Here is an 11,803-nt window from a genome sequence, read left to right on the forward strand (position 1 = left end):
AGAGGGTCGAAATCTTGTACGCCATATTTCAACGGTTCGAATTTATTATACTTCAATTACTCGTGCCGATCGTTAAACCCGTAGTGACGATAAAAAATTCTCAACCATCAAATCGTCCTCGTCAATATTTATTCAGATTACATCCGTTTGTTATTGTATACAGTATATAACGCGTGTCGTGTCATCCATCTCTTTCAAAATTTAGACGTGCTAAATTGGCGTGTATCAAGCATCACACTCGACGCGGTATTTAGACCTGAGGATTAACCATCATCAGTCGAGCACTGTGTAATAATGACACATTCTGAAGATTAAATCCGTCGTCGTCGTCAAACTTTCGCTTATAACATCAGTTATACATAGTCAATTCAATTTTCGGCATTACTGTACGTTGCTAATAACCAAAGAATCATTCGGTATGTATGTTAATTGAAAAATTTTTCAAAAACAGTCGTAAAATTCTAACCAAAGTTATAAAATTATATTTTTCCATAAAAACTTTGAAACACAGCAACGAACAATAGACTAGAAATATATTGTACAAGTAACTCGATCGCATAGCGCAAGCACAGCGATGACTATTATTACAGTGTCAGTGATTTCAAGTAGAACCTCGTGTGATATATATTCTTGTCCTGCCATCAAAACATCCTTAAATAAAACTCACGGTAAGAGGGTGAGATGTTACCTAAATTCGTTCCCTGGGTCTATAAACGCTGTGGCCCGTAGGTTTCGCCTCGCATTGTCGTAGCTATCCTACTATAGATATACCTAGATAGAGTAGTACTAGGTATAACGTATTAAGGGTCGTGCGGTTAGTCGAGACTCACGCGGCGATTGATGCGCTGAACGTCCTCCATGACCTGGTTCAGCCTCCCGACGAGATGGGTGCTGTAAACTTCCGAAAGAGCAGCGTGATCTCTGCTCAGAGACTTTGTCTCGTTGACTAGCTGTTGCCAGCAGGCGAAGCTGGAGAACAGAGGCCACTGTTCTCTTCTGAAAACAAAAAAAAAAAACATGAATTAAAATTATTACTTCGGTTAACGAATTTCCTTTGCTCTTTTCCTCTCTCTTTCTCGTGTTTTTTCATTTCTCTTAAACTAACTCTATCCGTTATCTCTAACTCTAATTTTATATTTTTCATCTCATTCCTATTTGTACTTTCCACTGTAATCTACTTTAACATCTGCTCTGTATTTTGTTTTCTGATTTCACCTATTTTAAGTTATATTTTTTTTCTGTCTGCTTACTTGCTGTTTCTGTTTCTTTTTCTTTTTTTTTCTTTTTACGAACTGTAATAATTGTATTAATTTTCTGTCTTTAATTGGTACTTGACCAATATCGCTATGAACATAATAAATTATCTACCTATATCTATCTATCTCTCCATACATTTGGATACCATTTTCTTACTATCTATTTATTTGTTTACTCATTCTTTCAACTGTCTACTAATCAAATTTTCAAATCAAAAGCTATTTTTCACACTCCGTTACTTTTGTTTCTTCTTCCCTGCAGCTTGTATATCATAGTTATGTGCACCGTTGTACGATTTTATAGTAGTATTCGTAGACTTACTTCTGCTTCTGTTCTTTGTGTTTCAGCTGAATAGCTCGAGCCATTTTGTCGAGGGATTTGCTGTAGTCGAGTTCGAGCTCGGCTCTCCGTCGAAAAAAGTCCTGGAGTTCGGCAACCAGGGCGACCTGGGCCTCCATTCGAACGTCGAGACATCTCAGCTGCTCGTTCAGCTGCAGTCTTATATCTGAAACGATAATCAAAATACTTTAATTATAGCTATCATATGTTATTCACGCACGGCGAGAACCGTTTTTTTTTTCTTTCCTTTTCTTTTTTTTTTTTACAACTGGATTACGTAAATCCTTGGTCATAATTTTTTATACACACGTGTCTCGATATTTCGAGAATTTTTTATACACATGTAAAGAAAAATCGAAACCACTCTGAATGTTGGTATTTTCAGTAAAAACCAGTTATTTTCAGAATTTATTTACACGCGGTGCGTTGAAAAAAGAAACAATATTTCGGGGATTGAAATCCGGGGGAAAAAAAAAAACAGTTTCCACACTTTTGGAGAGTATATTTCTATTCGAGACGTTTCAACTGTTCACTGATCTGCACTACGAGTGCATCTGCACGAAAGTTTTTACTTAAAATATATAATCATTTGTGGTAAATATTAATGCATCGTATATAATAGAATATGCATAGTACGGTGCGCAACTGGCCGGCAATAAATCGTCGTTGCTGGAAAGCAAGAGCAAGCGATGTTAAAAAAAAAAAAACCGAGTAGCGATTGGCGATTTGGCGATTAGGCGATTAGACGACGCTGCACGACTGATAGTGGCATGTGAAATATATCACTGTGGTGACCTAGACAATACCTAGGTGAGACTTTTATTTGCAAACGCAACAATATTAATTTCTTTTTATAGATATAATAATAAAAGACGAAAAGGTTGGAACTCGTAAAATATTATTATACCTCTCTATTCGAATGAAAACAAATTTAGTAGATTTGTATAAGTACACTTGTAATATAGGGATCTAGTAATAATAAATAAATAGCTAATAAACGAGGCTGACACGATAACTTATGGAAAGAAAAACAGCAAAAAATAAAAATAACAAACAACATTTATAAAAGAAAGTTTGTTAACGATCGATAAAAAAAAACTGTTTAATATCCAATTCGAGAAACGGAAGTGTTATGTACACCGGAAAGTATAGGTCAATCATCTGCAATTTACGATGTTTTTAAACTTAGATAAGTAATAACGTACCGATTCATGAATATCATAAATAACACGTCCGATACTTATTATCGAGTTTTTATTTCACGCAGCGTGTAATTTTGGACCACTTTTTTAACTCCTTAATACATTTGCGTTTATCAATTTATTCTTCAGTAAATAAATTTAAAAATAAATAAATATCAATTTCTTGCAAATTTATTTGTTTTTGCTATAACAAGTGGCACTGGAATGCGAGTCAAATTGTATGCACTTGCACGAGTGTGACAACGATCAGCGATTGCCATCGAAATATCTAAATAATTCCGTGTACACAATGTACATACTTACTACACACTTATCGTGTCAAATGTTGCGATAACAATTGTATATTATAACAAAAAGTGAAGGATCAAATTATACCGCAGGATGATTGTCGGACATAAGTGGAGATCATTTATCATCACATTTCATATACTGCGCGTCGAATGAAATAATTATACATAATATATAAATGTGTATTTTTTATATTCATTGGCGAAAGACTCCATTTTTTTAATTAATATACATGATTCATTATTTTATAAAAATTATTATCCAAAGTACGTTATAATTCTTTTGATTTTGAATAAAAGTCTCTGCAAATGTCCTTAGTTTAAAACAGTACCCTGATTTTTTTCGATTTTTTGTTCATTTTGCACGATTTTGAAGAGAACATTGTTTGAAATTCAGAAAAAATTCTCAAAACTTTTATTTTACACTTAGAACATTTCTAGACTGGTTTCATTATAAAGTTGACAAAAAAAAGTTGCACGTGCCAAAAAAATGTACAAACGGGATGTACGTAACGGGATCGGTCTAAAAATGTTCCAAGAGAAAATGGAAAACTTTTCCGCTATTAAAACTACATACTGAAATTTACCAAATTTTGGTTTCACATTCACCGTTTCGAAAAAATACAAGATAATCGAATGATCGGTTAATTTTGACCGATTCAATCGAGTCGTGTTAGATAATTTTTTTCGACTCGATTAATCGATGCATCGATTATTTTTAGCATTGTGGCCGTCGCGTTAATAGCACTTTCGTATTCCATGAGTACCGCAGTGCGACGCGACGTCGATCGAGAGTCTGGACAAGCTGTGATGTTTGTTTCTGCTGCTGCTACTGCTGCATTAGGCGGCATCATCGTCGTCGTCGTCGTCGCGACGCCACTCTGCAGTGCACGGCTTGCGTTTCCGGCGGGAATCTAAAAATAAACACCACGGGGCGCGGGGTTGTTCTTCTTCTTCTTCCTCTTCTTCTTCTTCATCTTGTTTTTCTTCTGCTTCTTCTTCTTTCATGGTATTTTTCCATCATTTCGACTCTGCCACCCCCCTCCCCGCTCCTTTTTTATTTCTCTCTTCCACCGCTCTGCTCTTTCTCTCGCCTCCTCGACGAGAAAAATCTAAACAACACAAAAAGACACGGCCCGTTTGCGTTGCGAGTATTATATTTAGGGTCGCACTGTTTCCATCCGTTTTTATAATATTTTTCGTCTATAACCTCAAATTTTCACTATGAACTAATTATCTCTTCCGCAGATACATTATATACACAACATTTTTCTCTTGAAAATGTTTCTGCCTTGTATACGAATAAATAAATATATACATGTATGAATGATATTATTATACCGAAAATCAGTCAGAAATATTTTTCATTTCACGCATTGTCAATTGTATTTTATTACACCGACACAATCGTATCCGCATACCTTATAAGTTGATACGTTGCCAAGTTGTATGCCAATGTATAAATAAGAAACGTTCGCTTATTATGAAGCTAACACGATAAAGCGATAAGACCGCATGTAATAATGCCGCTCTGTTATCGCGATTCATATAATCACCCATTCACACCAAATTATTAATTATGCCCTGCATATAACGAATTACGGTAAAAGCACCAAATATGATTACTCGCGTTATTGTACCGTTTGTACGATACTAGAATTTTATTATTGTTACAACGTCTATAATCATATATAACTTGTCCGTTATACAGGAAGACGTAAATGTGTCAGTTATACAATATGGATTGAATTAAAAAAATTAAAGAATTTTCAAATGTAATTATAAACGTTGAGAAAAGCTTATGAGTAGGGCCCTGATAAATGTGTATTAAAAATTACAAATTACGTACGTATAGTGTACTTTTAAAAAATTAAAATATGGAAACTAGAAACTGCATTTTCTGGCTCCAAACATCATATTTTACGTAGAAAACGAAGTAAGGAATCGAAATGATTTAAATAAGAAATATTTATTTACATATAGGGCCCTCTACTGATGAGAAATAATCAAATTTTATCTTGCACACTCGAATTACTTACCAAATATGGCTGAATATATATATGCGTGTGTGTATATATATATATATATATATATATATATTTGGAAGATTCCCGGGAAATCAAGCACCGTGTAGGTATATTATCGATTTATATTCGTTTGGTATGATTCATCATTCCCAACATGGGTATGAGATATAGGTACATACATACATACGCACACACACACACACACACACACACACACACACACACACACACACACACACACACACACACACACACACACACACACACACACACACACACACACACACACACACACACACGGATACCTGTATACATTTATATGGGATAGGTAGGTGAAAGACGCAATGAGAGCGGGAGAAAAGCTACCCTTGCAAGGAAACGGGTCGAAAGGCATTAGTGCAACGAAAACATAAATACATACATACATACACGCGTATATACATACCTATAGTAAATGGTTGGTGCAGCGGAAAAGTGCAGCGTATGGTTACAACACACGCGATACTACACGCATATGCAAGAATACAAGTGAATGCGTCAGCGGTTTCGAGAGAAAGAGAGAGAGAGAGATTGCACTGCATGCGTGATATTTTTCCTTCTCTCTTCCTGCCGGCACTCGCTCATCCCACCAAGGCAGCAACAAAAACCCATAAGCGAGACCGCAGGTATCCATCGTGTTATAGGATTGTCGCAGCATTAAAGTTCTGTGACATGTCATTCAACCACATATTTTTGGTGTGTAAGAAAGGAAGTGTGTGCGAGAGGAGTTAGACAGACAGACAGACAGACATATAGATAGATAGATAGAGAGAGAGGGAAGGCAGGTAAACAGAAAATCCTTATAATTCAACGGTTTTCGAAGTCCGAATACACACTGAAGCATCTTTGTTTGCTTGCTAAATATATGTATAAATATATACAGTATGCCTCGGAGAGTGATGAACCTAAATTCATCCAATAAAAATACGATCTCGTTATATGAGTCACGAGTTAATTTCCTGCCGTACAAGATTATACACGCGTCACGAATTCGGATGAAATTAATAAAGATTTCTCCGAATTATGATATATACACTATTATACGTATATTTTTATTATATACACAATACAAGTATCATACATCTAGGAATTAAGTGTATTACATGTGACTAAAGATTATCTCTTTGTGTCAAGTGTGTGACAAGAAAAACTTTGAAATCTCCAACATACATTATTATATAGTCCGAGTGGTGATAAAAATTTTGTAACCTGACTGCAAAATAGTTAGGCTAAGGTCCGACGGACAAGTTAGACACATACGTGTATGAAACGTCCTCTTCAAACAACCGACCTTCTATGGCCGTCGCTATTAACGGGCGTCAGTTCGTAATAAGACGCGTAATGTGAAGAAATGTAAAAGCCTATTATCCATGAATAAATATCATTCGATGTAATACATGGAAATCCTGTGGGATATTATTTGGGCCGGACGGGAGAGTAACCTCTTAAAAGATGGTACAAAAAATATACAGACATTCATTCGTTGATATTGATATAATATAATACGTTGGATCATTACTGGAAAACCATTTTTTATAAAATGATTTTCTTTTAAATGTACTCCAGCGTATGTATGTATGTACGTGGTTAAAAATAAGTTCGGGAGAGAAAAATGAAAGAGGGTGGAAGAGGAAGGGGAGAGTTTTATACGCCTGCCTAACAACAAGAAACCAGCTGCGTTGGTCGGTCGCTGTACTTCTAGGGACTGGGAATACATCGTATATCTAGATGGGCGTATAAAACTCGACGTCTCTCTGTTTGCCTCCGTGCGTTCGCTTCTAACTCCAGAACTACTGAACCGATTTCCATTTCTTTTTTCCCCATGGATAGGCACAACGTCTGGCCAAGATTTAGGCAATATTTCGTTACAACCAGATCAATAGTTTTGAAGATACAACGATATTTGTAAGCCGATTCGGAAGGGGATGCGAACACTTATTCGAACGCTTACTAGGTCGCCGATTTTAGGTTATATCGGATATTAACCATATTTATGAAAATATTCTCCACTGTGAGCAAGATTGTCTTGCCCTAATAGAATTTTCATGTAATAACATTAAATTTGGATGGGGGTGAAGCCGCGATAAGCTACGGCATTTGAGACCAGACAGGTATAACGTAACACCTATATGCAATTTCAATGATAACATCGGTCAACACGAATTTTCAATCTGAGTTCTAGATGTCAAATTTATGATTTCTTCCACGTAAGTAATAAAAGAAAACATACTTTTATCAGATAAAGTTTGCTTTTTATTTAAACGTGCCACGACCCGCCGCTTATACTATCGCAACCCAAATTTTCAAGACTTATTTATCACCGTGTAAAAGGCAAAATCAAACTTTATATAGGTAATAAATGAAGGTTTTGTTTATTATTCGATGTATAGAATCAAAATTTGTCCATTTAAACATAAACTCGAGATAAAGATAATCATTAAAAAATGTTGACCTGTGTAATCGAATCCTCGGCAGAGGACAAAGACGATCCTGCTGCAGTGTTCTGAAAACTGTATATAGGTATGATACACGTATACGCTTGATGTTATAAGGTTGCAGTTGAGTTCGTCTCTGTTTGTCGGTTGCTAACGAAGGTCGACGATCGGCCGAAGGCGAGAGGGAACCGTAATTGCCGAATTTACTGAGGGCGTCGCTCGGACGGACGGCAAGCCGTCGGCATTCAATTCGCATTAAATCTTGTCACAAGTTCGACGATCTCTTTTAACCATCCGTAATTTATGCCAATTCGACTGACTTTTCACAACCTTATACGTATACGAATCTTATATTTGATACGAAGGGTTAGTTAGCCGCTCTCGTCAGTTTGTTTGCATAAATCAGATTTCATAATTTCAAAAAAATTTTAATATTTGATAGTATTTCGGGGATTTTTTTTTGCAGTGTCAAAGATTTCACGGGATTTGAATGAATTCAACACGTGATTTCAACATATCTTATGGAACTTTGACAGAAATAGTGTAAATCTATTGTGCAAAAATTCTGGACACAATAAAAATGATTGCGTTCTCTTCTTAATTCTAAATTTAATTTCTCTCTACCGAGCAAGTCAGCGACTAAATAGCTCACTTCAATGACCGGCCTTCAACAAATACATATAAGTACAGCAACTATGAATAATCGCGTTAATTGACAGCAATTATTAATAACATATTTCACGTTAGTTCTCTTTGTTCGCACTTGACGCGTCATTACGCAAACGGAAGGAGCAAATCTCCATGCATAATCATTGTAATGCGAGTTGAATGTGTGTGCGTATGTGCTTATCCGATATGCAAGTTCATATTAACGATAATATTGTACAATTTTAAAACTGAGAAAAATTAGTTCCGGTAGCGAAATAACTGTACTCAACTTTTCCATCGGTCATCAAATGATACCAAAATTGCATTATTTTGTTATACTTTACACTTTTCAATGTTGTATTATATGACATATTTTTGACTTCGACAAATGTTTCCAGGTGTTATAGACAAATAACCTAAAACTGTCACTTTGACAGCTGCGTTAAAACTGTTTAATTTTCACTTAATTCTGTAAAACAACAAATATTGTATTGTTAAACATATTCCATGCTCTCAACTCTGATTTGTTTTGTTGAAGCATCCTATTTTTTGTTAACTATTTAGATTTTATTTCCTGAGGATGGTCGGCAGGGCCCGGCCGAAACGTAGATTTTGTATATTCACGTTTTTCAACTATTAAATTTCTTCTTCTTCCTGACCGGAACTTCGACGAATCCTTTCATTTTCAATAGACAAATAACGTCCAAACAATTAAAATAGCACTAGAAATAAAAAAAAATATCATTACGAAAAGGAATTGTTTGTTTACTCTTCACATATCGGCGAGCACTAACAATGTGGGATAAGCGGTAGTTTTTCGCTGAACGAGTTAATTAGATATATATTATTTCCTAGAAATATGTACTAAATTTTTATGAACAACCACAATACGGCGGCTTCAAGACGTCGCGTATACTATTTATTATCTATGAAACCTCGCTCAAGTAATAATTCGATGAAAAATCTAACAATTTCCAGGTAAAATATCAATCGATATTTTTAATTTCCTTGAAATTTTTTTTTTTTTAATTATTGCACCAACAATGGATAATTATACCATAAACGGAAGAAAAATCTCACGCATATTAAGGATGGTGATGTTTCAAGAATGTTGGGCTACAAATAAAATTATGACTAATATATTTTTCCCCATACAATAAGAACACCGAAAGGCAAAGCTTATTTATTTGCCGCATTTGTACAGATGGGAATTGCATATATAATTGCTATACGAATAAGAAATCGCATAATCTATCGTTACACTTTTTTTTGTGTTCAATTTCAGCGAAAGTTTTTCTCATTCGAAACCGTATCATACAGAATAATAAACTCCGAGCCCTTCTCAAGGTTGGATTTTTATATTTTATTTAAACAAACAACTACAATTGGCCGGTGATTATAAAATTTGTCAACATCGCGTCTGGATCTCAGCGATAAATTCTGATTACAGTACATGCCGAGAGTGTAAGTCGCTAGTGTTAGAACGGTGTAAGATATAGATAAGTACATTATTGAAATGTACGAGAAGGCTCGCGTGTTATACGTTATAAGAAAAGAAAAGAAAAGAAAAAAAAATACAAACAAACAAAGTGACCGCGAACGTGCGTGAATGAAATAAACATATTTGAAAAGTAAAAAAATGTAAAATACCTTTCGCCCATGCTTCCCACTCCTGTTTTCCAGCAAGCTTGAACATATTCGCAAAGTGAGCTAAGCTGATTTCACACTTCTTCTCCTTCTTCTCTCTCTAATATTTTTCCGACACGCACCGTTCAGAATCGCATTTGCCGACTAATGGCACACATCCGTCTTCTCTACATCCACGCGTGATGCGTATCATCAATGTAGCGTATTCCAAACCTACGTAAGTAAGTATGCGCAATAACTCAATCGGCATCTGCGGTGTATGATAAGGTCTGCGTAGCAGGAAAAGCGTCGCTGATTGCTCGTCGATTCGTCGGTGATGGTAGCGGCGGCGGAGGCGGCGGTGGTTTGTTTGTACATCACCGTAAATTTAGCATCGCAGGATTAAAAGAGTAGCAGCGCAGCCCCTCCTTCAAACATGTAATCCAGTCTAAATAAGATTTCACCTGGAAGTCATTGGGGGGGTCGATTTTTTTTTTAGTGTTAGGGAGATCCGTGGTGTAAATCTCGATTTTTGGGTAAATCCCCCCATTGCGTTTCTCGCCATCTCGATTTGAAGCAGGATTTGTTGTTTTTCGAATAACTCGCTTATTTTTAACTTCAGAGTGAAAATGATAATAGCCAAAGTTGTGGGAAATTTAATTCCCCATAAGTGTAGTAGTTATAATTTTTAGCCAAGGATCGTATTTGTAAAGTTAGACGGCAAATAGGACTAAAAATTTTTTTTTTAAAAGTTGTCTCGTTTATTATTAAGTTTATTGTAAAAATGGTAATCAATAATCAGGTAGGAAGTTTTATTTCCTGTAAATTTGGTTATTAAGATTTTTACGATGAACTTGATAATAAATGAAATGACTGAAAATAAAACAAAAATGTCCACCCCTGAATTAAGTATACGTCCGAAAATATTGATCCTGGGGTAAAAATTATAATCACCAAATCTGTGGGGAATCATAATTCCCGCAACTTTGGTTATCATCATTTTCACTCTTAAGATGAAAATAAGTGAGTTATTCGAAAAACAAAAAAAACCCTTTAAATCAAGATGGCGGCAAACGCAATAGGGGGGGATGTTCCCGGAATTCGAGATTTCCACTACCGACCACATCCCTCTGAGTGTAAAAAAAAAAAATCGCCACCCTAATTGTTTCCAGGTGGCCCGATTTTTAGACCTATCTCGAGTGGACTAATGTGCTGGAATCCGGTATTGCGCACATCACTATTTCATACACATGTGTGTTTATAAGTATATATATAAACAATAAAACAGACGTCGAGTAGCAACAGGAATTATTTGCTCCTCCTCTACGCGCGTGTGAAATATGTATTAAGGAAAAATTTACACACCGTAGCAGCGGAACCGAACAATATATTATTGGTTTTCGATTTTATGGATTTATGCGACGTGCAGTCGGGTCGGAAAGTGTTACAACAAAAGTATGAGAAAAATGCTAAGCTATGGATGCAACTACTGAGAAAAGCCACCCTGATAATATTACCAATTTTTTCAAAACACTGAATTTGAACTGTAAAATAACCTCATTGTACCAACATCAGAGATCTGATGATTTTTCCACAAATAAACCCATACTACTTCGACATGATTTATTATTCTATGATCGCCCGATTTTAGAATTTCCAGAACAGTATGATGAAATATATTTTATTCTGAAACTTAAGTTCGTCATCTGTAATTTGTAACAACTTTTATACACATCGATTCTTTTTGTTGCCAATTCATGAGCTTGCGAAAAGAAAAAAAAATTATTCCCAGAATGATTCGTCATAGGGAATTCGCTTATAAATAAAATGAGCAATATATCATTAAAATCAGGTTACATGTATTTTTTTGGGTGAAATATAGTAGAATAAATGTGATTTCTCGGAAGTCGTTAATAAATATATGTTTCAAATGAGAATCAACA

The 11,803-nt window shown here is 35.5% G+C and overlaps 1 protein-coding gene and 1 long non-coding RNA gene across 11 annotated transcripts in view; one reads left to right on the forward strand and one right to left on the reverse strand.

The window, feature by feature from the left end:
• LOC124220499 (SLIT-ROBO Rho GTPase-activating protein 1) overlaps positions 1-11,803 on the reverse strand; it is a 42,946-nt gene that overhangs the window by 14,180 nt on the left and 16,963 nt on the right. For 3 of the 10 annotated variants that reach the window (XM_046629507.2, XM_046629527.2, XM_046629499.2), the window contains exons 2-4: positions 9,885-10,324; positions 1,579-1,762; positions 831-996 (exon numbers count right to left, since the gene is read on the reverse strand). In XM_046629507.2, coding sequence (XP_046485463.1) covers positions 831-996; positions 1,579-1,762; positions 9,885-9,930 — 396 coding nt within the window. In that variant the 5' untranslated portion in view covers positions 9,931-10,324. Of the gene's footprint in view, positions 1-830; positions 997-1,578; positions 1,763-9,884; positions 10,892-11,017; positions 11,184-11,803 lie in introns of those variants that run through there. The other 7 variants (XM_046629517.2, XM_069133031.1, XM_046629556.2 and 4 more) reach the window with 4 other exon arrangements.
• On the forward strand, positions 280-1,755 carry LOC124220602 (uncharacterized). The gene is made up of 2 exons (XR_006883629.2): positions 280-416; positions 1,605-1,755. It is a non-coding gene; the product is annotated as an uncharacterized lncRNA (long non-coding RNA).

This window comes from Neodiprion pinetum, chromosome 1 (genome assembly GCF_021155775.2).
Source record: "Neodiprion pinetum isolate iyNeoPine1 chromosome 1, iyNeoPine1.2, whole genome shotgun sequence".
NCBI lineage: Eukaryota > Metazoa > Arthropoda > Insecta > Hymenoptera > Diprionidae > Neodiprion > Neodiprion pinetum.